We start from the raw sequence: 25,881 nt of genomic DNA, 5'->3' as shown, positions 1-25,881 counted from the left end.
TCTTCTGCACTCACAATGGGCTCCTGCTCTCTCCGGATGCAGAGATATTCAGCACCTTAAGCCATCAACATCACAGCCATTAGCAGCAGTCAGGAGTACAAAACTCCAACAGGAGATGAGAGAGAGAATGAGTCTGGAATTAGGGAGCTCTCGATGATGGTGGTGGAGAGTTATTCACGGAGACAGGGAACCTCTCTGGGTTGGAGCAAGTCAGCAGGACAGTGCCGAGTCAGACACGGGGCGGTGGAATTTTACAGGGCTGAGGAGTGGGCAAGAAGGTGGTTCAGGAAGGTCGAACAAAATCAAAGCATTTTAGTTCAGCGTAGTTAGCGTTACACAACCGTGACAGTTTTACATCATAAAGGATAGGCGCATGGATGAGAAGCATTCAGAGGGATCTGGTCCAGATGTAGGTAGATGGGATTAGGCAGGGGGATCAGGTTGGTGTGGCCTGTTTCTGTGCACTACCAATCTACAACAGAAATCTGCAGTGGGGTTAAGCTGTCAGTGGGTCCACGCTGCCTCTGGGGCAGCTTCCAACGAGTGGCCCACAGGCAACGCCTGAACCAGGGCAACAATGAGCTGGTCCTTTTATGGACCAGGCTGCACAGCAACAGGTGAAACCATTAACTCGAAGGATACTCCCACCCCTCAGTAAGGGGATGCATTACTGGAATCAGCCCGGACACCCTCCAGGGCCAACATCTACAACGTTCAGCCCTCGAACCCAATTAACAAAAAAGCTGAGTGGTAGGCTGAGGAGACACCTGGTATTATATTATATTACAGTACAGCATAATACAGGCCATTCAGCCCACAACCTTGTTCTGACGTTATAACCTACTCCAAGATCAATCTAACACTTCCCTCCCATTTCCTTTCCATGTACGTGCCTGTCTAAGAGTCTCTTAAATGTCCCTAACGTACCTGCCCCCACCACCACCTCTGGCAGCGCGTTCCACGCTCTGCATAAAAATCCCACCTCTGACATCCCCTCCAATCACCTTGAAGTTAGGCCCCCTCACATTCGCCATTTCTACCCCGAGAAAAAAGTCTCTGGCTGTCCACTCGATCTATGCCTCTTATCATCTTGTCACCTCTCATCCTCCCTCACTCCAAAGAGGAAAGCCCTAAGCTCACGCAACCTCTCCTCATCAGGCATGCTCTCTAATCCAGGCAGCGTCCTGGTAAATCCCCTCTGCACCCTCTCTAAAGCTTCCACATCCTTCCCATAATGAGGCCACCAGAACTGAACACAACGAGAGGCATAGGTAGAGTAGCGAGTCAGAATCTTTCACCCAGGGTCAAAAGGGCCACTACCACAAGGCATGCATTTAAAGTGAGTAGGAGCAAGTTCAAAGGGGATTTTCTGTTTTTTTTTACACGGCGTGGTGGGTGCCTGGAATGCCTTGCAACAGAGGTTCTTAGAGAAACACATGATTGAGCAGAAAGTAGTCAGTGTGCACATTAGTTTAATGAGCCATTTGATGACGAGCCTGCAGAGCGCTGTGGGCTGAGAAAGCCTCTTCCAGTGTCGTGGTGCTCAGTGCTCTGTGAGGAACCATCGACTAGCTGATGCTCAGGCAGAAACCAGTGAGGTGCTAGTCGTCCGTCTCGCGGTCAACACTCTCAAACTGAAGGGCCACACATTCACTGAAAAATAACATTTAATAGACAGTGTCCAGACAGCAGACGCGGTACAGTGAGGAGACGTAGTGTCCAGACACCATACGTGGTACAGTTAGAAGAGTGTCTAGACAGCAGACGTGGTACACTGAGGAGACGTAGTGTCCAGACACCAGATGTGGTACAGTGAGAAGACAGTGTCTAGACAGCAGACGTGGTACACTGAGATGTAGTGTTTAGACACCAGACATGGTACAGTGAGAAGACAGTGTCTAGACAGCAGACATGGTACAGTGAGATGTAGTGTCCAGACACCAGATGTGGTACAGTGAGAAGACAGTGTCTAGACAGCAGACACAGTACAGTGAGGAGACGTAGTGTCCAGACACCATACGTGGTACAGTTAGAAGACAGTGCTTAGACAGCAGATGCGGTACACTGAGGAGACAATGTGTCCAGACGCCAGACGTGGAACAGTGAGAAGGTAGCTTTAGAATAGTTTGGAACCGAACTTAGGGAACAGTCACAGCCCACAGTATCTGAACCCCGTTCACAGGGTGCATTTGGTGTCTATTTCAGCAGGACTCAATTATCAGCAAGTCCACAGAGATGAAAAACAGAGTGAATCCATTTCTCACTTAAATAATTCACTGAACAACAATGCCAGACACAGCACAGGTGAGACACAGAGTGAAGCTCCCTCCACACCGTCCCATCACACACTCCCGGGGTCAGACACAGAGTGAATCTCCCTCCACACCGTCCCATCACACACTTCCGGGGTCAGACACAGAGTGAAGCTCCCTCTGCACTGTCCCATCACACACTCCCGGATTCAGACACAGAGTGAAGCTCCTTCTACACCGTCCCATCACACACTCCCGGGGGTCAGACACAGAGTGAAGCTCCCTCTGCACCGTCCCATCACACACTCCCAGGGTCAGACACAGAGTGAAACTCCCTCTACACTGTCCCATCACACACTCCCGGGGTCAGACACAGAGTGAAGCTCCCTCTACACTGTCCCATCACACACTCCCGGGGTCAGACACAGAGTGAAGCTCCCTCCACACCGTCCCATCACACACTCCCGGGGTCAGACACAGAGTGAAGCTCCCTCTACACTGTCCCATCACACACTCCCGGGGTCAGACACAGAGTGAAACTCCCTCTACACTGTCCCATCACACACTCCCAGGGTCAGACATAGAGTGAAGCTCCTTCTACACCGTCCCATCATACACTCCCGGGGTCAGACACAGAGTGAAGCTCCCTCTACACTGTCTCATCACACACTCCCAGGGTCAGACACAGAGTGAAACTCCCTCTACACTGTCCCATCACACACTCCCGGGGTCAGACACAGAGTGAAGCTCCCTCTACACTGTCCCATCACACACTCCCGGGGTCAGACACAGAGTGAAGCTCCCTCTACACTGTCCCATCACACACTCCCGGGGTCAGACACAGAGTGAAGCTGCCTCCATACCATACCCAACAAGACAAACATTTTAAGACAAACTGAAGCTCTGGTGCTCTCCCACACTCCTACTGATCGCCAGCACTGTGGGACTGAGGTTCCGGGGGTGTCCGCTCTTTCCCGTGAGAGCCCCCAGACGGAGCTGGAGTCCCCAGCAGAGTCCGTGCCTCAGTTGATAGGCTGGTATCCCATGGGTGACAGCCTCGAGCGGTGGATGCATACGCACACGCCCCCCACCGGCAGGAGGACGGCTGGCAGGCCCAACCCCACTGCCATGATAGCGATGACCAACACGGAGAACATGTCCTCTGGGGGTGCTCCATGTCCTACCAGCACTGACCTGTACAGGAGAAAGGGAGGGGGGACAGTAAGGGTGAGGGCAATGTGGTGGTCAACTGCCAGTGAACTGGCCTGAGGGTGAGCACTGACACACACCGTCCTCTCCTGTCCTGTCCCTCCCCTGCAAAGAACCATCCTCTCCCTCCCTGTGACCCTCTCTACAAATATCTTCCCTCCCCTCCATTCCAAACTTCCTCCCCTCCAAATGTCACCTCACCCTCAAATCCCCACCGACTCTGAACTCCTTATCACTCCCTCTTCTCTAAGTTCCCTACCCTCAGATCCCCCACCTCCTCCAAATAAACCCCTACCCATCCTGGGCTTCTTATCACGCCCCCCTAGGATACCCCCACTCTCAGATCCCACTCCCTCAACCCTCACCTCCTCAACTACCCATCCTGGGCTCTTTATTTCCCCACCCCACCCCAACCCTGCAAGTTTATACGCCCCTCCCACTAACTCCCCCACCACCCTGACCAAAGCCTCACCCACCCAACATATCAATGCAGCTACAAAGAAGGCACGACAGTGGCCGTATTTCATTCGGAGTCGAAGAGATTTAGTATGTCACCCAAAACACTTGCAAACTTCTACTGATGTATCGTGGAGAGCAGTCTGACTGGTTGCATCACCGTCTGGTATGGGGGTGGGGGCCGCTGCACAGGATCAGAAAAAGCTGCAGGAAGTTGTAAACTCCACCAGTTCCATCATGGGTACTGGCCTCCCCAGCATCCAGGGCATCTTCAAAAGGTGATGCCTCAAAAAGGTGGCTCCCATCACCCAGGACATGCCCTCTTGTCATTGCTACCATCAAGGAGGAGGTACAGGAGCCTGAAGACCCAACCTCAACAATTCAGGAACAGCTTCTTCCCCTCCGCCATCAGATTTCTGAATGGACAATGAACCCATGAACGCTACCTTTGCTCTTCTCCCTTTTCGCGCTAATTAATAGATTTACTTTTCTATATATCTTTCTGATTGTAATTTACAGCTTTTATTCTTATGCATTGTAATGTACTGCTGCCGTGGAACAACAAATTTCATGGCATATGCCTGATTCTGATTGCCTTGCCTGTTAGTCTGCCTACTGCTCTGAGCACCCTTCCCTGTGCTAATCCCGCCTCCCCCTCACTGACCCCGCCTCCCCTCGCAGACCCCGCCTCCCCCTCGTTGACCACACCCCCCCGCTGACCCCCTCCCCCCACTGACCCCGCCTCCCATCTCCAATCCCACACCGCTAATCCCACCTCCCCCTCGCTAATCCCCCTCCCCTCGCTAACACCCCTCCCCCCACTAACCCCCCCCTCCCCTCGCTAACCCCCCTCCCCCGCAGAAGGCCAACTCACCAGCTGATATAGTGGTGGGTGGGGTAGAGCCGCTGGCCGGCGCTGCCGAAGGAGACGTTGAGGGCAAAGAGGCGTGTGTGTCGCGTGGGCGCCGTCCGGTTGAAGGCGAAAGCCAGGCTGGCAGTGGGGAGGCTGCGATTATGCCCCGTCCGCAGCCCATAGTCGCGGGACTGCATGGAGTTAGCACGCAGGGGCCGGACAGCGCCATAGGCCACAGGCTTCCACTGCAGAAAACCACGCTGGCTACTGCCGTTCTCCGGAGCCCCCACCAGCTTGCTCACCTGGGGAAAGAGAGAGAGGAGGGGTCCGTCAGCCTCTTAGTCACCTCTCACCCCGCTCCAAAATCACCCCACCAAAAAAAAACACCCTGAAATCAGACAGCCCCCACCACCACCACCAAACCTGGCCCAGGCACAGTCCACCTGTTACCTCCCACCCCACTGACCCATCAAGATCACACCCCTCCACCGAAGCTGGCCCCAGGCACAGAGGGAGTGAGGGTTCACCTAGCACCCCTCCCTCCAAAATCCCAACACCTCCCCCCACCTGGCAACCTGGGCTGAGAGAACCTCTCTGAAATAACTTCTGTTTGTAAGTTTCCGCTGGCCAGGATCGACCACAAATGCTGTGTCCTGTTGTCTCCGATCAGTTGATACGCAGGCCAGGGCACTGCAATATGGAGAGCAAGCCGACGAATCGAAAGGAACGGCAGAGACCCCCACCTGTCCTACACCAGGAACCACCCTCCCCCTCCCAGTGAACCTGTCCCAGGTTGAGGGAGCCTCTCTTACCTGAAACCTGGTGTGAGATAGGTGGGGGGCTCCCCCCACCACCCGAAACCCGGTCCAGGGTGAAGAGACCTCTCCTCCCGACTCCCTCAGCAAAATCCAACTCCACAGACACTTCCCCAGTCTGTGGTTTCTACCCTCCCACACAAAGATCTGTTCTCCCCCACCCCCAAGAGGGTCAGAAATGCCTCTGGGTAGGAAGGATTAAAGAGGATCCCCAGGCCGCTCACTGCTCATGCTCCCTGATCCAGGCCATGTTGTGGTGGGTCTCCTCTCCATAGCCTCCTCAACACCCCCAGACCCGCAGGCCCACGTATTGCAATTCCAGTTCCAAACACAAGGGTAAGTCCACTCGAGGGCAAAGTACAGAATTTATGCCTGGAACCGGAGGAAGTGGGCGCAGTACGAAGCGAGTAGATTCCATCAGATGAACGGGCAAGATTGCGGTCAACAGGATGAGTTGCAACGTAAAATGCGGACAAAATCAAGAAGGGTGAACACAGGACAGACAGCATTCAACTTGAATGCACATGGCACACGGAATAAGGTAGCTCAGTTAGAGATTGGCAGGTGTGATGTAGTGGGCATCACTGAATCATGGCTGAGAGAAGATTATGGTTGGGTGCATCCAAGGACACACATCGCTCGAAAGGACAGGCGGGTAGGCAGAGGAAGTGGTGTGGCTCTGTTGGTAAAAAATGCAATGAAATCCTTAGAAAGAGGTAACGCAGGATCAGAAAATAGAGAATCGCTGGTTAGACTTAACAAACTGCAAAGGTAAAAAGATCATGACGGGAATTAGATACAGGCCTCTGAACAGTAACAAGGATGTGGGCTACAAATTATGAACTGAGATAGAAAGCACACGCCAAAAGGGCAATGTTACGATTGTCATGGGGGATTTCAATATGCAGGTAGATTGGGAAAATCAGGTTGGTGCTGACTTTGGATCCCAAGAAAGAGAGAAGGGATATAAACTTTATACTTTATTGTTGCCAAACAATTGATAGTAGAGCGTACAATCATCACAGCGATATTTGATTCTGTGCTTCCCGCTCCTTGGAGTACAAATCAATAGTAAATATTAAAAATTTAAATTATAAATCATAAATAGAAAATAGAAAAGGAAAAGTAAGGTAGTGCAAAAAAACTGAGAGGCAGGTCTGGATATTTGGAGGGTACGGCCCAGATCCGGGTCAGGATCCGTTCAGCAGTCTTATCACAGTTGGAAAGAAGCTGTTCCCACATCTGGCCGTACAAGTCTTCAAGCTCCTGAGCCTTCTCCCAGAGGGAAGAGGAACAAAAAGACTGTTGGCTGGGTGGGTCGTGTCCTTGATTATCCTGGCAGCACTGCTCTGACAGCGTGCGGTGTAAAGTGAGTCCACGGACGGAAGATTGGTTTGTGTGATGTGCTGCTCCGTGTTCACGATCTTCTGCAGCTTCTTCCAGTCTTGGACAGGACAACTTCCATACCAGGTTGTGATACACCCTAGAAGAATGCTTTCTACGGTGCATCTATAAAAATTAGTGAGGGTTTTAGGGGACAGGCCAAATTTCTTTAGTTTTCTCAGGAAGTAAAGGCACTGGTGGGTCTTCTTGGCAGTGAACTCTGCTTGGTTGGACCAAGTCAGAATTTGTTTTTTTTTACGGTAGCCTGTGGTTGAGCCCATGAGGGGATCAGCTATTCTGGACTGGGTGTTGCAGAATTCACCCCTGCAACTTGAGAGGGAGAAACCAAAGTCAGATGTATCTGTATTACTGTGGGGTAAAGGGAATTATAGAGGTATGAGAAAGAAACAGGGCAAAGTTGATTGGAAGGGGGAAGTAGCAAAGATAACAGCAGAATTCCTGGGAGCAATTTGGGATATAGAAACATCCCAAAGAGGAAGAAGTATTCTAAAGGCAGGAGGATACAACTGTGGCTGCCAAGGGAAGTCAAAGCCAACAGAAAAACAAAAGAGCGGGTGTATAATGGAGCAAAAATTAGTGGGAAGTTAGAGGATTGGGAGGCTCTTAAAAACCAAAAGAATGCAGCAAAAGAAGCAACAAGATGAAATAAGAAGCTGAGTTAGCCAACGATATCAAAGAGGATACCAAATGTTTTTTTCAGATATAGAGTGAAAGCGAGGCAAAAGCAGATATAGCAGCACCGGGAAACGATGCTGGAGAGGTAGTATTGGGGGACAAGGAAATGGTGGATGAACTGAGTAAGTCTTCACTGTGGAAGACACTAGCAGTGTGCAGAAAGCTTGAGAGTGAAGCTGCCATTAATAGGGAGGAGGTGTTTGGGTGAAAGGTCTGAAGGTAGGTAAGTTACCTGGGCCAGATTGTGTACACCCCAGAGTTGGCTGAAGAGTGTGGAGGCATTAGTAATGATCTTTCAAGTTATTGCCAGTTTCTGGAATGGTTCAGGAAGACTGGAAAACTGCAAATGTCACTCCACTCTTCAAGAAGGGAGAGAGAAGAAGAAAGGAATTTATAGGCTAGTTAGCCTGACATCAGCGATCGAGAAGATGTTGGAGTTGATTGTTGAGGATGTGGTTTTGGGGTACTTGCAAGGCACATGATGAAATAGGCCATAGTCAGCATGGTTTCCGTCAGGGAGAATCTTACCTAATAAATCTGATAGAATTCTTTGAGGAAGTAACAGCAGGGCAGACAAAAGACAGAAAAATTAGTGGATGTTATGTAGTTGGATTTTCAGAAGGGCTTGCACAAGCTGCCACACTTGAGGCTACCCTAACAAGTTAAGAGTCCATGATTTTACAGGAGACGTACTAGCATGGATAGAGCATTGGCTGATTGGCAGGAGGCAAAGAGTGGGAATAAAGGGAGCCTTTTCTCATTAGCTGCCCAAGTCTAGTGGTGCACCGCAGAGGTTGTTGTTGGGACTGATTCTTTTTACATTGTACATCATGGTTTTGATGAGTTTGTGGCCAAATTTGTGAACAACACAAAGGTAGGTGGAGGGACAGGTAGTGTTGAGGAAGCAGGGAGTCTGCAGGACTGGGAGAATGGACAAAGTGGTGGATGGAATTCAGTACCAGGAAGCGTATGGGTAATGGATTTTATAAATGGGGAGAAAATTAAAAAATCTGAGGTGTAAAGAGACTTGGGAGTCCTTGTGCAGGATTCCCTAGAGGTTAGTTTGCAGGGTGAGTCTGTGGTGAGGAAGGCGAATGCAATGTTAGCATTCATTTCTAGAGGCGTAGAATATAAAAGCAAGGATGTTATGTTGAGGCTGTATGAAGAAATGGTGAGGCCTCACTTGGAGTATTGTGAGCAGTTTTGGGGCCATTATCTTAGAAAGGCGGTGCTGACATTGGAGAGGGTTTGAGGAGTTTCAGGAAAATGATTCCGGGATTGAAAGGCTCGTCGTACAAGCAGTGTTTGATGGCTCTGGGGCTCTACTAACTGGAATTCAGAAGGAGTGGGAGTGACCTCAGTGAATGGTAAAAGGCCTTGATGGGTTGGATGTAGAGAGGATGTTTCCTGTGGTGAGAGAGTCTAAGACCAGAGGACACAGCCTCAAAATTGAGGGGTGTCCTTTTAGAATGGAGATGAGGAGGAATTTCTTTAGCCAGGGGGTGGTGAATCTGTAGAATTCTTTGCCACAGGCAACTGTAGAGGCCCAGTCATTTATGTATATTTAAGACAGAGATTGATAGATTCTTGATTGGTCAGGTTATGAGCAGATCAGAGGGAAAACACATCAGCTGTGATGAAATGTATACAAGCATGCAGACATGGTCAAGAGATTCAGTTGTTGTCCTGACCAAACATCAGAAATGGCAAGTGACTTTGACCATGGAATGGTAGTTGGTGCCAGACGGGGTGGTTTGAGTATCTCAGAAACTGCTGATCTCCTGGGATTTTCACACACAACAGTCTGTAGCGTTTACAGAGGATGCAGTGAAAACAGAAAAAATCATCCAGTGAGGGGCAGTTCTGTGGATGAAAACACCTTGTGAGAGGACAAAGGAGAATGGCCAGACTGGTTCAAGCTGACAGGAAGGCGACAGTAACTCAAATAGCCACGTGTTACAACGGTGGTGTGCAGAGGAGCGTGTCTGAATGCACAACACGTCAAACCTTGAAGTAGACAGGCTACAGCAGCAGAAGACCACATCAGGTTTCATTCCTGTACCTGATAAAGAAGCCACTGAGTGAATAATCTATACCAGGGGTCCCCAACCTCTTTTGCACCGCGGACTGGTTTAATATTGACAATATTCCTGCGGACCGGCCGACGGGGGCGGCGGGGGGGGGGGGGGTGTTCAAGTAGGGTTAAACTCACCTCAACATGTCTTTTACAGTTAGGGTTGCCAACTTTCTCACTCCCAAATAAGGGACAAAAGTAGCAGTCAAATCCCGGGACACTTTACCCCAGGAAAGACTACCATGACCATGAAGCCTTGCGCGGGCACCTGTGTGCGCATGCGCGTACGTGCCGATTTTTTCCCCACAAATCAGTTTTGCCTTCATCTTCCCAACTACACTGTACATACATTATTTCTACTTTATATAGGCTGTGTATTTATCATATCATTCCTGCTTTTACTATATGTTAGTGTTATTTTTGGTTTTATGTGTTATTTGGTATGATTTGGTAGGTTATTTTTTGGGTCTGGGAACGCTCAAAAATTTTTCCCATATAAATTAATGGTAATTGCTTCTTCGCTTTACGCCATCTCGGCACGAAAGGTTTCATAGGAACGCTCTACCTTAGCGGGGGAAATACGGGACAAGGGCCATCCCGTATGGGACAAACCATTTTAGCCCAATATACGGGATGTCCCGGCAAATACGGGACAGTTGGCAACCTTATGTTCAAGTTCAACAGTGCGTGACAGGGAATGAGGAAAGATGCAGCTGACTCATATCATTTCCTCACAGCCTGGTAGCACATGCTTTGCGGCCCAGTACCGGTCCGCGGCTTGGTGGTTGGGGACCGTTGATCTATACATTGATTTGGAAACACTCCTTGAAGCACCTAACAAATGTTGCCCCGTTGAAATGGCCGTGGTAGTGCAGGTAGTGGTTAGCACGACCGCCATCACAGCTCAGAGTTCAATTACAGGTTCGTCTGTAAGCAAGACTGCATGCTCCTCCCCGTGTGGGTTTCCTCCAGATGCTCCGGTTTCCTCCCACAGTCCAAAGACACATCGGCTAGTAGATTCATTGGTCATTATAAATTGTCCTGTGATTGGGCTGGAGTTAAATCTGGGCAGTGCAGCTCAAAGGGGCAGAAGGGCCTATCCCACGCTGTATCTTTAAATGAATAAAAACACTCCTGCATCAAACACTCCTCGTGTGACAAGCCTTTCAATCCCAGAATCAACGCTACTCATATGACAAGCCTTTCAAGTCAAGTCAAGTCATTTGGCTTTTTATTGTCATTTTGACCATAAGCTGCTGGTCCTGTACACAGTAAAAACGAAACAGTGTTCCTCCAGGACCATGGTGCTACATGAAACAACACAAAACTACACTAGACTATGTGAGACAACACAAGGCTACAGTAGACTACGTAAAACAACACAAAAACTACACTAGACTACAGACCTGCACAGGACTACATAAAGTGCACAAAACAGTGCAGGGCAGTACAATAAATTATAAACAAGACAATAGGAACAGTAAAGGACAGGTTACAATATAATAATAAATGATGTACATGTCAGCCTAGTCTCTGGGTATTGAGGAGTCTAATGGCTTGGGGGAAGAAACGGTTAGATAGTCTGATTGTGAGAGCCCGAATGCTTTGGTGCCTTTTGCCAGATGGCAGGAGGGAGAAGAGTTTGTATGAGGGGTGCGTGGGATCCTTCACAATGCTGTTTGCTCTAGGGGTGTAGCATGTGGTGTAAATGTCTGTGATGGCGGGAAGAGAGACTCCGATGATCTTCTCAGCTGACCTCACTATCCGCTGCAGGGTCTTGCGATCCAAGATGGTGCAATTTCCGAACCAGGCCGTGATGCAGCTGCTCAGGATGCTCTCAATACAACCTCTGTAGAATGTGGTGAGGATGGGGGGAGTGGGAGATGGACTTTTCTCAGCCTTCGCAGAAAGTAGAGATGCTGCTGGGCTTTCTTGGCTATGGAGTTGGTGTTGAGGGACCAGGTGAGATTCTCCACCAGGTGAACACTAAGAAATTTGGTGCTCTTTACGATCTCAATGGAAGAGCCATCAATGTTCAGTGGAGAGTGGTTGCTCCGTGTCCTCCTGAAGTCAACAACCGTCTCTTTTGTTTTGTTCACATTCAGAGACAGGTTGTTGGCTCTGCACCAGTCTGTTAGCTGCTGCACCTCCTCTCTGTATGATGAGACCCACCACGGTCGTGTCATCGGCGAACTTGATGATGTGGTTTGAGCTGTGTGTTGCAGCACAGTCGTGGGTCAGCAGAGTGAACAGCAGTGGACTGAGCACAGCCCTGGGGGGCCCCCGTGCTCAGTGTGATGGTGTTGGAGATGCTGCTCCCGATCCGGACTGACTGAGGTCTCCCAGTCAGGAAGTCTAGGATCCGGTTGCGGAGGGAGGTGCAACTCCCAGAGCCATCAAACGCTCCTCGTATGACGAGCCTTTCAATCCCAGAATCATTTCCGTGAAGCTCCTCAAACCCTCTCCAACGGCCTTTCTAAGATAATGGGCTCAAAACTGCTCACAACACGCCAAGTGAGGCCTCACCAGTTCTTTATACAGCCTCAGCATAACATCCTTGCTTTCCCCAGGGCTGAAATCGCTGACATGAGAGGCACAGTTTTAAGGTGCTCGGGAGTAGGTACAGAGGAGATGTCAGGGGCAAGTTTTTTACACAGAGAGAGGTGAGTGTGTGGAATGGGCTGTTGGCGATGGTGGTGGAGGCAGATATGATAGGGTCTTTTAAGAGACTCCTGGATAGGTACATGGAGCTTAAAAAAATAAAAGGCTACGTGTCTCAGGTAGGGACATGTTCGGCACAGCATTGTGGACGAAGGGCCTGTATTGTGCTGTAAGGTTTTCTATGTTTCTAAAAAGACCCCAGTCTACTGTAGGGAAGTTGACGTCACCCATGGTAACAATCCCTCGTTATTGTACCTTTATGTAGGATTCAAGGTCTGAAAATGAAGTTTATACACTGGGCTGATAGAAGTTCAACAACACTGAGGGAGAAAGGAGGAATAAGGTACTGTCCACTACCCGACCCTGGACACGTCCCTGGGGATGGAGCTGCCCCGTGCGTACCTTGAAAATGCTGGGCGTGTATTCATCATCGATGGTTCTGCTGACCTTCATTGACCACTGGGTCCCTTCCTCCTCCAGCACCATCAGCTCCAGGCCAAACCGTGACTTGTTGCCTCGTGGCCGCAGCCCCTCGATGACGAACTCCAGCTTCGAGGTGTTGGCCGTGTGGAAGAGACGAGGGAGGTCAGCATCACGGCCAGAACCCTCAAATGCTGTAATCTGATGAGAAACAATGGTCAGCTGGAAGCAGAACATGGAGCAATTAGCATCCTCACACAATCCCATCACACATTCCCGGGGTCAGACGCAGAGTGAAGCTCCCTCTACACCGTCCCATCACACACTCCCCGGATCAGACACAGAGTGAAGCTCCCACTACATCGTCCCATCAGGCACGGAGTGAAACTCTCTCAACACCATTCTACCACACACTCCCAGAGTCAGACAGAGTGAAGTTACCTTCACAGCATCCCATCACACACACTTGGGGTTGGACACAGTGTGAAATTCCCTCTGCACCAACTCATCACACACTCTTGAGTCAGGCGTAAAGTGAAGTTCCCTCTAGATCGATATTTTAGAGATACTTTAGGGGGTGAGAAACATTGTCCAGAATTGCCAGGATTTTCCAGATGGCCCTTTGTTTGACTTCAGTTTGACACCTATAACAGAGCCAGCCTTTCTAATCAGTTTAATGAGCCTCTTGGCATCACCCATTGCCCCAGCACACCACCACATAGACAATTGTACTAGCAACAGACTGGTAGAACACATGAAGGAGAGGTCTGCATATTCCAAAGGACCTCAGTCTCCTCAGGGAGTAGAGGCAACTCTGACCCTTCTTGTACACAACCTCTGTGTTGGTGCTCCACTCAAGTCTGTCATCCAGGTGCACCCCGGGTACTTGTAGGTCCTCACCACATCCACGCCCTCACCATCAATAGTAACAGGGAGCAGTGGAGGCTTAGTCTTCCTAAAGTCCATCACCGTCTCCTTTGTCTTACTGCAGATGATTCAGCTTGCACCATTTAACAAAGTCCTTCACCCTCCCATCCTCTCTTTATACACCCAACTATTGTTAAGAAGAAGAAGAAGAAGAAGAAGAATAGCCCTTAACTCGGCAGTGGAGTTATCGGGGCAATGTCTTTGTTGACAGTGTTTCTGTAGCAAGCTATTCTTGTCTTTACGAGGCCGAGCTGCTAGCTCAATGCTCAACCCGGCTCAGATTCGAACTCGGGAACCTTCGCTCCGGAGTCCGGCGCTGATATTACTGCACCACCAAGTGCAACTATTGTTAAGTCACCAGCGAGTTTCTGCAGATGACATGACTCAGTGTTGTGTCTAAAGTCTGAGGTATTCAGGTTCAACAGGAAGGGAGCCATTGCAGTCCCCCGTGAGATCCCGCTGCCGCTTGCAGGCATGTCTGACACGCAGCTCTGAAGCCGCACAAACTGCCTGTCAGGTAGTCCAGTCACACTCCTGGGTTCAAAGGGAAGTGGTGGGGAGGTAGTGCAAGAGAAGGGGAGGGGTTATGGAGAGAGAGAAGGGGAAGGGTACCAGACTCCCCCCACCCCTCCGATGTCACAGGGATTGACCCCACCCTCCACACCCCTGCGGGACGCCAGCCCACCTACCCGGAAGATGATGCTGCCGTTGGCGAAGGGAGTCCCAGATGCGTTGCGGCCCTGGAGCTGCGCAGTCAGCGCAGTCTGGTTCAGCGTGGCGTTGGCGTCCTCCCAGGTGAAGTCCTCCAGCTGGTAGGGGGGGTAGATTTTGTCGGCCGGTGCCTGGGACAGATCGGCAGTGTCGTTCACGTCCTCGTACTCCAGGAGCTGGTGGACAGAGGAAGGTTTCACCGCGGCCGATTCCATCCGTCGCGCAACCCCTTCCCGAAATCTCGTGCGCAGCGCAGGCCCGCTCCCCAGGAGGGTCCTCTCCCACCCCCCCACACCAAACCCCACCTCTCTGGCCGATGCAGGACAGTCTGGGCTCCTGAGCCCTCAGCCAGATCCAGGGAGCAGGGGGTCAGAAGGCAGAACCCCCCCTCACCGCTTCCACATCAGTGAGACCCTACGCAGACTGGGGGAGGGGGACTCTGACTGTTTCCTCGAGAACCTACACTCTGGCTGCTGCCAAAGGCAAGATTTCCCAGTGGCCACCCATTTCAATCCTACTTCCCATTCCCATTCTCACATGGAATTCTCTACGGCCACGATGAGGCCAAACTTAGACTGTAGGAGCACCACCTCTCGTACTCTGTCAAGGTAGCGCCCAACCCGATGGTGGCAACATCGATTTGCCCAGCTTCCGATCATTTCTCCCCCACCTCCCGCTTCTCTCAATTTCCATTCCACAGTCTGGTTCCCCTCTCACGCCTGCTCATCTGTGAATCTTCCCCGCAGAGCAGAAATGCCTAATACAAAGGAGCACTGTTTTAGAAATGTCTGGAGGGAACAATAGGGAGGAATGTCAGAGGCAATTGATAAAACACCTTGCCAGGGTGGTGGTAAAGGCAGATACATTAGGAGCATTTAAGAAACTCTTAAGATAGGAACATGGATGATAGAAAACTGGAGGGCTCTGTGGGAGGGAAGGGTTAGAGTGATCCTAGAACAGGTACAACTTCATGGGCCACATGGCCTGAACTGTGGTGTAATGTTCTATCTTCTACGGTCTACAGACGCTGGGACGTCCCGTTGGTGAAAGGGTCACATTAACAGAGAGCTCCCTCATTTGATCGAAATCCCGAGCAGGGTCAAGGGTCTCCAGCCGCCTCCTGCCACTCACCCGGGAGAAGATGACAGCAGTGGAGTAGACCACGGCCTCAGCGGGCTCGATGCGGATGGCGTTGGCGGGGTCTGGGAGCTGCAGCCGGCTCCAGTCGATGTGCAGGGTGCTGTTGGGGCTTCTGCTGTAGACCTGCAGGAAGGTGGGGGCTCCGAGTGAGCTCCAAAGGTAGTGGATGGTGTCGGTGGGACCCAGGGCCCGGATGTGGAGCACGTTGGGGGCTGCCGGCATGGAACCGTTCCGTCCGGGATTGTACTCGAAGGTGATCTGTGAGAAACAGTCAGAATCAAGTTTATCAGCACTGACGTACGTCACGAAACTTGTTAATTTGTGGTACCAGTACAGTGCAAGATATTTTAAAAAGTTACAAAAAGAATACATTTTAAAAATAAATAATAGTGCAATAAAATTAAAAATAAATAATTATAGTGCAAAATAGGGAGACTGTGTTCATGGGTTTGTTGTCCATTCAGAAATCTGATGGCAGGGGGAAGAAGCTGTTCCTGAATCATTGCGTGTGTATCTTCACACTCCCGTACCTCCTCCTTGATGGTAGCTACGAGAAGAGGCCACGTCCTGGGTGATGAGGGTCTTCAATGCCACCCTTTTGAGGCATTGCCCTTTGAAGATGTCTTCGATGCTGGGCAAGCTTGTGTTGGAGTTGGCCGAGTTTACAACTTTCTGCAGATTCTTCCAATCCTGTGCAATGGCCCCTCCATACCAGATTAGATTAGATTAGATCATGAGGACACTCAGTCCTCGTTTATTGTCATTTAGAAATGCATGCATTAAGAAATGATACAATGTTCCTTCAGAAAGATATCACAGAAACACAGGACAAACCAAGACTAAAACTGACAAAACCACGTAATTATAACATATAGTTACAACAGTGCAAAGCAATACCATAATTCGATAAAGAGCAGACCATGGGCACAGTTAAAAAAACAGTCTCAAGTTCCGATAGCCCCATCATCTCACGCAGACGGTAGAAGGGAGAAACCATCCCTGCCATGAGCTCCAAGCGCTGCAAACCAGTGACGCGACCAGTTAGAATGCTCTCCATGGTACATCTACAGACATTTCCTAGAGTCTTTAGTGACATACCTCCTCAAACTCCAAATGATAAATAACCACCGGTGAGCTTTCTTCGTAATTGCATCAGTATGTTGGGCCCACAATAGATCTTCAAAGACGTTGACACCCAGAAGCTTGAAGCTGCTCCCCCTTTCCACTGCTGATCCTTCAACAAGGACTGGTGTCTGTTCCCTCGACTTCCCCCTTTGTGAAGTCCACAAGCAATTCCTTGGTCTCACTGACAATGAGTTGCTGTAACACTGCTCAAGCAGCCGAGCTATCTTGCTCCTATACACATCTTCATCACCATCTGAATTTCTGCCGACAATCGTCGTGTCACTGGCAAATTTATAATCGGTGCTTGAGCGGTGCCTAGCCACACAGTCATGGGTGTAGAGAGGAAGCCCCTCCAAATCCAGCCAAGCCCACTGCAGAACCTGCAGTTCAAACACTGGGAGGAGAACGTCAGGCCAGTCAATGGGATACAAATCTATCGCCAACTCCATTGCTCCACGTCAGACAGAGAACTGGCAGCTGATCAGCTCACCTTCCGCCTACGGTTACCCCAGGTTGTGCGGGAGTTGCTCACCCCACCCCACTCTGAGAGCGCAGCCCAATCTCGCAAAGGCAGCAGACACGCGGGAGCGGACAGGTACGGACAAACCTTGGGGTCCAGGGCCGCGGCCCCTGAAAGTGGCAACGTGACTAGATTGGACATGGAAGGTGGGACTGTGGGTACAAGAGTCAGGAGGCCCTGATGCCATAGAATATTGCTGCACTTGGGAGTATTGTGCGCAGTTCTGATCTCCCCATCACAGGAAGGATGTGGAAAGAGCGCAGAAGAGATTCTTGTGTCAGAGGCCAATACAGCACAGAAATAGTTCTCCCTGCTCATCCCTGTTGCCTGTGTTTGGCCCATAAACCTGCAAGCCCCTCCCCCTCCATGTACCTGTCTGAATGCCTCTTAAATGTTGTAATTATACCCACCTTGACCACTTCTCCTGACAGCTCTGGTGTAAAGAATTTACCTCTCAGGGCTCTTTGAAATCTTTCTCATCTTATATATTGTTTTGAACTCCCCGACCCTGGAGAAAAGACTCCGACCATCCTCCTTATCCATAACTCCTCATGAACGTATAAAACTCTGTGACATCACCCCTCATTCTCCTGTGCACAAGGGAAGGAAGATCCGGTGTGGCATGACCAGCAGATTCCAGGACAACTTCTCTCCCACTGTTATCAGAGTGATGAGCGGCACGTGGACATTTGGAGAATAAAGAACTGCTCCCTATAACTCAGACCCTCCAGTCAGGGCAGCATCCTCGTAGATCTCCTCTGCACCCTCCCCAGCTTGACAATGTAACAGGGTGGTGACCAGTATGGTGCCTGGATTAGCGGGTATGAGCTGTAAGGAGAGATTGGGCACTTTGGATGTTGCCTTTGGCTGAAGGGAGACCTGATAGTTTAGAAAATCATGAAAGGCATTGACAGTCAAAACCGCTTTCACAGGACAGAAATGAGAGGGTACGGATTTATGGGGAGTGGAGTGGTGAGCTTAAAGTAGTGCAGTAGTTTACATAATATTATTTATTATCAGATACAATATGGAACAGACCCTCCCAGCCCTTTGAGCCACACTGTAACCCCAGCCTAATCACGGGACAATTTACAGTGACCAACTGTACACCTGGTACATCTTTGGAGTGTGGGAGGAAACCGGAGCACCCGGAGGAAACCCACGTAGTCACGGGGAGAACGTGCAAACTCTTTACAGGCAGTGGCAGGAAATGAAGCCGGGTCTCCTGTAGTACACCGCCATGCTACCGTGTTTCACTACACACAGAGTGGTTTTTAAAGAGGGATGGATCAGCTTAATCTATCATATTTGCATTGAAGCAGACAGTGAAATGTGTCACTTGCATCAAATCAGATCAGCGAGGATTGTGCTGGGGGCAGCCCGCAAGTGTCACCAGGCTTCCAGCACCAACATAACTTGGCCACAAGTCACAACCCTGACCCGTGTGTCTTTGGACTGTGGGAGGAAACCGGAGCATCTGGAGGAAACTCACACGGTCACAGGGAGAACATACACACTCCTTACAGATAACGGCCAGAATCAACGGTCAAAAGTCAAAGTAAATTTATTATCAAAGTACTACACACAGCCTCGAGATTCATCTTCTGACAGGCATTTACAGGAAAATAAAGAAATATGAAAAACTATTCATTAGCAAAGACTGACAAACAACCAATGTGCAAAAGACAAATTTTGCAAATAAAAGATATAAATAATGCTGAGAATACGAGTTATAGAATCCTTGAAAGTGAGTCAAGGTTGTGGGATCAGTTCAGAGTTGAGGTGAGTGATTGTCGACACTGGTTCAGGAGTCTGATGGTTGAGGAGTAATAACTGCTCCTGAACCTGGTGGCATGGGACCCAAGGGATCAGCACCTCCTGCCCAATGGTAGCAGTGAGAAGAGAGCATGGCCTGGGTGGTGGGGGTGCTTGATGATGGGGTGGAAGTCAAATCCGGGTAAAGTCACTCAGAGACCATATCAGTACAAACTCTTTATTCAAAGCACCCGGGGCTTACTCAGTTAGTCACTAAAACAGTCCACCAACTAATTCACAATTTCCCTTACAAAATGGACATAGTTGTTCAGGTACCCCCACACATACCAAGCTGGAGTCAGACTTACCTATTGCCTGACAGTACCAGACATCCCACCCTGCAAAAACTCATTTCAGGGAGGTAGCACCATCAATTTGCGGGGGACTCCCGGAACTTCCGGGAGAGGTGGGATGTCTGCAATAGAGTAGCTCCTTAGCAGCTAGCCAGCTAGTTTAAATAACGTTAGCTATGTTAATGAACGAATGACACCTATTAAACTCACCTCAACATGTCTTTTACAGTCTTAACCCACCATGGGCAATAGAAAAGTCACTGTTGCAAACAGTGCAGCGAGCAACACTGTCATTATTTTTGACCCCTATTAGGCAGGGGTACACTTTAGTGTAGTCTGGGGTGACGTACGTTTTATATTTTCTTTTTTTGGAACACTCTGCCATGGCATGCGCGCGTGCTCTCTCTCTCTCTCTCTCGCTCTCTCACTTGCTGTCTCTCTCACTTTCAAAAAAAATTGATTTCTGGGATATTTTATATAATTTGCGGGCATCAGGGAGCCACTATCAATATGCAGGAGACCCCCGGAACTTCCGGGAGAGGTGGGATATCCGCAGTACCGAGAGACAAATTACAGAATAGGTATAATGGCCTCATACACAAACAGGCTGGAGTAGTCTTATCTCTGCGCACGACTGCACAAAGAAACACAGACCTTGAAACACTGTCTGACTCTGAGAAGAAACATGGCTTAGCACATCTGTTGATCATCAGCAGTTCCTCTCAGAAAGAACAGGCCGCTATTGTTTAACTAATGCGTTAACCCTTTTACATACTTTATCAATGGATACTTCATTTTTGTGCTCATTGTGGGGGGGGGGGCGGTGGGGGCTTTGCCTGTAATGGACTGGGCTGTATCCACCACTTTGCGTAGGCTTTTCAGTTCCTGGGCACTGACGTTTCGGTGATCACTGGCACCGTAAAGCTACTGTGCCATCTGCTATGCTGCCATTCCATGCCGCCCCACGGCACCTGGAATGTGCGGCCAGGGGTGGTGGACGCAAACAGAATAGTGGTGTGTAAGGGAACGTGAACAGGTAGGGAGTGGAGGGGTATGGACCTTACACAGGCAAACGTGGTCAGTTTAATTAGGCACATACGTGGTGAGCCATAGTGGCAGTCCCTGTGCAGAATGCTCTGTGCTCTAACCAGATCGCAATCATGACTGCACTGCACATCCACTCAGAAACACCTTATCGTTCTTTCACCATCACATCGTTTGACAGCTCTGGGCATACACTCGCCCGAGTTTGGAAAATGAGGCAAGATTTCATTGAAACCCACTGAATATTGAAAAACCTAGATATGGTGGTATGGAGAGGATCAGTGGATTTTTAAACTTTTAATATTTACTGTCGATTTGTAATCCAGGGAGCGGGAAGCACAGAATCAAATATCGCTATGGTGATTGTACATTCTAGTATCAATTGTTTGGCGACAATAAAGTATAAAGTATCTTTCCCGTAGTGGTTGAGTCTAGGACCAGAGGGCGCAGCCTCAGAATAGAAGGACGTCCATTTAGTGCCGGCGCATGGAGGAATTTAGTTAGCTAGAGGGTGGTGAATCTGTGGAACTTGTTGCCACAGGTGGCTGTAGAGGCAAAGTTATCCGGTAATTTAGAGCAGAGTTTGGTAGGTTCTTGGTTAGTCAGGGTGTTAAAGGTTACGGGGAGAAGGCAGGAGAATAGGGTTGAGAGGGATAATAAATCAGCCATGGTGGAATGGTGCAGCAGACTCGATGGACTGAGTGGCCTAATTCCATTACTATGTCTTACGGACACGGGGTCTAAACCCTGGAGCACCCTCCCCAACAGTACCACCTTCACCAGAAAGACCACACTCTTTCAAGGTAGTGGTTCAACCCCAACCACCTCCCACCCTCTCACAGGAGAGAACCAAAGGGTGATTCCAGACAACCCCAACATCCCAAAAATTACCAGCAAATACACTTGAAACCTGAATTTCACTTGGGTGGAGACCCAAACCCTTTAGCCTGTGTGTACAAATATTTCTGAGGGTCACTCCTGAATTTTCAGTTCATTGTTTCCTCCCACTGCTCAATGTAATCTGGAAAAGAGATATCTTATCTTGTCTCGGCACTTTGGACCCTGCTGCAATGAAGACTGAATCTTCCAACTTCTGCTAAACTGCTCTCTTATTATCCTATCACTGTGCTAAGGCCCACTTGTTCAGTCTTGTTTACCACCATGCCAAAGGTCAGTACTTACCTCCCTTAGCGCCGTGGAGCCTTTCAAGAGATGAGCTTCATATGTCACATAAACATCAAAACATACAGTGAAATGCACCATTACAGTCTGAGGCTGTGCAGGGGGCAGCCTACAAGTTTCAGTGCCAACATAGCATGCCCACAACTTACTAACCCTAACCCAATGGAATGTGGGGGGAACACACACACACAGGAAAACATACAAATTCCCTACAGTCAACAGCGGGAATCGAACCTAGATCGCCCTAAAAGCGTTACGCCAGCTGCTGCACTACCATGCCAGGTACAACATACCATCCCAGCTCTTACGTTCTCTAGATTCTTTCTCCACCACAGCTTAACGATCACTGGTCACCAGTGTCCACACTCCATCTACAACCACCCTCTGCCTTCCACGGGCAAGCCAATTCTGAATCCATGCAGCCAGGTTTACCCAGATCCCATACCCCGTGACTTTGCTGGGGTTAGGTCTCAGATATTGATGCGTTAACATTATCTCACTGATCTGTTAGTCAGCAGTCCTACTTTTGTGGATTTAAAAAAAAACTTCCTCATTTCAGATCCGTTCCAATGCCGACCACAGAAATAAGACAATGGAAGCCCTTCCTCCTGCCTGAGCCAGTGGTGCCAGGGAGCCACAGGAGAATGGGGCAATGCGTGTCCAACACAAGCCTAGGCTCTGGGATGGCCTCGGGTTTACAGTAGGTGAGGGGGAACACTGCTCGTTCCTGCTGAGACTTTGCCGCCCCCACACTGGCAGGATGGAACATCTCCAGTGGCACCAGCTCAACCCCCACCTCATCGAAATCACTCGGGAGTTTTGACATTCTGGGAATATAGCAGCTATTCTTTCAAACGAGAACCAGTCTTCAGTTGCTAATGTAAATTTCACACAGTAATCAGTTCAAAGTTAGGAGGACGGCTTTGCACACAACTTTTTTTTTTTACAGAGCACAGGCTACTGGTCTATTGTTTTAGAGATACTAGGCCAGCTTTGTCATGTGTACCTTGAAACACGCAATGAAATGCATCTTTTTCGTCAACGACAAACAGATGCCAAGGGTGTGCTGGCGGCAGCCCACAAGTGTCCAACGTTTAATTAACCCTAACCTGTAAGCCTTGGGAACGTGGGTCAAAACCAGAGCACCTAGAGGAAATTCACAGAGTCACAGGGAGAATGTACAAACTCCTTACAGACAATGATGGGAATTGAACTGACTCAGTGGCACTGGAGAGCATTTGAATAACCACTACCTTACCAGGGGCACTTTTTTAAGCACTGTAAAGCGTTATGCTAACTGTGCTACCAAAGTGAAGTCCTCATATGCATCAGCCAAATGTTAGACAATGCGGTTAGCCCACATTGAACTGAGTTGTTTTGCACCATTGTGACCGACTTCAAGGACGTTTGCAAACCACTCTGATGTTGTCACTTAACACATCAAACATGGTCACAGATATAGCTAATCAATAGTTGGGATAGTTGTAAATTCAGCAGGTCAGCCTGACACATTAAGTCGGTGCCTAGGATCTCTATCCCCAGCTTATAGACCATCTGTGTGGTTTACTTAGTAATGTGTGTCATGTGTCAGATGTTTCCCACTGTAGATATATACATTCAGTGGCTACTACATTCAGTATCTCCTGTACCTAATAAAGTGGCCACTGAGTGTATGCCCATGGTTTTCTGCTGCTGTAGCCCACCCACTTTAAGGTTTGATGTGTTGTGTGTTCAGAGATGCTTTCTGTAACACACGGTTGTTTGAGTTACAGTTGCCTTCCTGCCAGCTTGAACCAGTCTGGCCATTCTCCTCTGACCTCTCTCATTAACAAGGTGCTTTCACCCACAGAGTTCCTACTCACTGGATTTTTTTTTTACACAATTCTCTGTAAACTCTAGAGACTGTTGTGTGTGAAAATCCCAGGTCAGCAGTTGCCGAGATACTCAAACCACCCAATCTGGCACCAACAACCATTCCACAGTGAAAATAACTTCCCAGTTCTGATGTTTGGTCTGAACAACAACTGAACCTCTTGACCATGCCTACATGCTTTTATGCATTGAGATGCTGCCACATGATTGACTGATTAAATATTATTAACAAGGTGTAAAGTGGCCACTAAATGTATCTCCCACTGTAGATATGTAGCAATGTAGATTGTCAAACTCAAAATATTGAAAATATTGACGTTATCAGCCTACGTTAACCCTTTCATTCCCGAGATTAATTTTTGTGAACCTCCTTGGGGCCCTCTCCAATGCTAGCAGATCTTTGAAAATGGGGCCCCAAACTGCTCACTATACTCCCCAGGCGCGGTCTGACCAACACCTTATAAAGCCTCAGTAATTACATCCAAGTGCTGACATGGGAATACGTCACCGTTCCTCACGGCCACTGGGTCAAAAACCTGGTACTCCCTCCATAACATTTACACCTCAAGGACCGCAACTCACGACCATCACCCCCTCTCGGGGAGCGACCAGGCGATAAATGCTGGCTCAGTGAATGACAGCCCTTCCAATCTCCCTACCAGGTGGCAGCGCTGGGTATCTCACATTTCCCTGCCCACCTCCCCTCGACAGGGACACACAGAATCACATCCAGCAACAAGCCAGCACCTGGTGCACAGGAACGGGGAATTCCGTAGTAAAGTAGAAGTGGAGACACAGACTCACGCCAACCCTGGTAAAGAGACCGGTGCCCGAGTGGACAGGCAGACGTACTAAATTATTGCGAACTGCAGGTCACACGGCACAAACTTTCTCTTTACATCGTGGGCACAGTGTGGACCGTGGAAACAGCCGGACCCCTTTACCTGTCTGCGGAAGGAATCATCGCGCAGTAGCGAGCCCGAACCCAAGGCGAGCAGCCAGGAAGAGAGCAGTAACGATACTGCCGCCATGTCTGTAACATGCCCCATCAGCTGACTTCCGCCCCCTTCTAGGCGTAGCAACACCGCCTCTCCCGCTCTTAAAGGGACCGGCCAGGGAACTTTCAATTTAACCCACTGCAGTCGGTGCTTGTTAGACCAATACAGTACAGGAAGAGGCCCTTGGGCCACAACCTCTGTAGCGACTGAGATACCAAATAAAACATCCCATCTGTCTGCATATGATCCAATCCACTATCTTAGCTGCTTCCAGCACCACCACTAGCAGCGTGTTGTAGGCACCTACCACAGTGTTAAATAAAAATTCCCCCACCTCACATCTTAAAGCTCTGCCCTCTAGTATTTGGTATTTCTACCCTGAGAAAGAGACTACTCATAACAGGAAGCAGCTATGGAATGAGCAGTCACCGTTTCGGGCATAGGCTGTTCATCACCACAGGAAAGGAAGGGAGAAGAAGCCAGAGTAAGTCAAGTTTATTGTCATTTAACTATATACTATAACAATACAGAAACATGAGAGGAGTACAAGATGACAGGTGATAGGTGAGGTCAGGTAAATAAGAGGTGGGTGGTCCGAGAGGAATGAAGTAAAACGTTGGGAGGTGACGGGACGTAGAGATAAAGGTTGAAGAAACCCAATAGGACAGTGGACCATAGGAGAAAGGGGAGGAGGCAGGGAACCATAGGAAGGTGATGGATAGTTGAGAAGTAGTGAGGGGAACCAGGATGGGGAAATGGGAAAAAAAAATGAGGGAGAAATTACTTGAAGCTACCCAGATGTAATGTGATATTCTACTTTAACCTGAGGTGCAATCCCATTATGACAGTAGATATCAGAGTGAGGATGAAGTAGAATTAAAATGGATGGTCACAGGAAGATTCCACCTTTGCGTTAGGAGAAAAGGTGCTTGATGAAACTCCCCCCCACATCCAATGTAGAGGAAGCAATACCAGGGGCAACTCATTCTCAGTTCACTTGGCTACAAGAGATTAGCAAGACCAATCTTGGAAATGGTAACACTTGAGAAGTTTGGATAGATATGTACGTGGATGACAGAGGCATGGAGAGCTATGGACTAGGTGCATGTAGTATCTATGAACTCACAAACTGTCTCATTCCTTTTTTGCACTATAGTATTTATTTTGAAATGTACAAGTTTATATCTTTGCACTGTATTGCTGCTGGAAAAATTACAAATGTCACATCATAGAAAAGTAGCAATAAACCTGATTCTGGGTGCAAGACATTGGTGAGACCAGTATTGAAATACAGTGTGCAGTTCTAGTTGCCCAATTATGGTAAGGTTGTACAACAATTAAGAGTGCAGAGAAGATTCACAAGCATGCTTGAGAACCAGAGGACTTGAGTTACAAGGATATGCTATGCTTCCTCCCATTGCAAGCATAGGAGGCT

The 25,881-nt window shown here is 49.1% G+C and overlaps 1 protein-coding gene across 1 annotated transcript; it reads right to left on the bottom strand.

Annotated features, from left to right (window-relative positions):
- Positions 1 to 996: 996 nt before the first annotated feature.
- glmp (glycosylated lysosomal membrane protein) lies at positions 997 to 24,501 on the bottom strand. The gene is made up of 6 exons (XM_072283578.1): positions 24,393 to 24,501; positions 15,589 to 15,855; positions 14,436 to 14,633; positions 12,802 to 13,020; positions 4,792 to 5,072; positions 997 to 3,446 (listed from the first exon to the last, which is right to left on the bottom strand). The coding sequence occupies exons 1-6, from the start codon at positions 24,495 to 24,497 to the stop codon at positions 3,275 to 3,277; spliced, it is 1,242 nt and encodes a 413-aa protein (XP_072139679.1). The 5' UTR covers positions 24,498 to 24,501; the 3' UTR covers positions 997 to 3,274.
- Between the last annotated feature and the right edge of the window lie 1,380 nt (positions 24,502 to 25,881).

The sequence above is a fragment of the Mobula birostris genome, chromosome 2, assembly GCF_030028105.1.
Source record: "Mobula birostris isolate sMobBir1 chromosome 2, sMobBir1.hap1, whole genome shotgun sequence".
Taxonomy (NCBI): Eukaryota; Metazoa; Chordata; class Chondrichthyes; order Myliobatiformes; family Myliobatidae; genus Mobula; species Mobula birostris.
The sequence above is the reverse complement of the archived record's forward strand: the minus strand, read 5'-3'. Positions and strand labels throughout refer to the sequence as shown.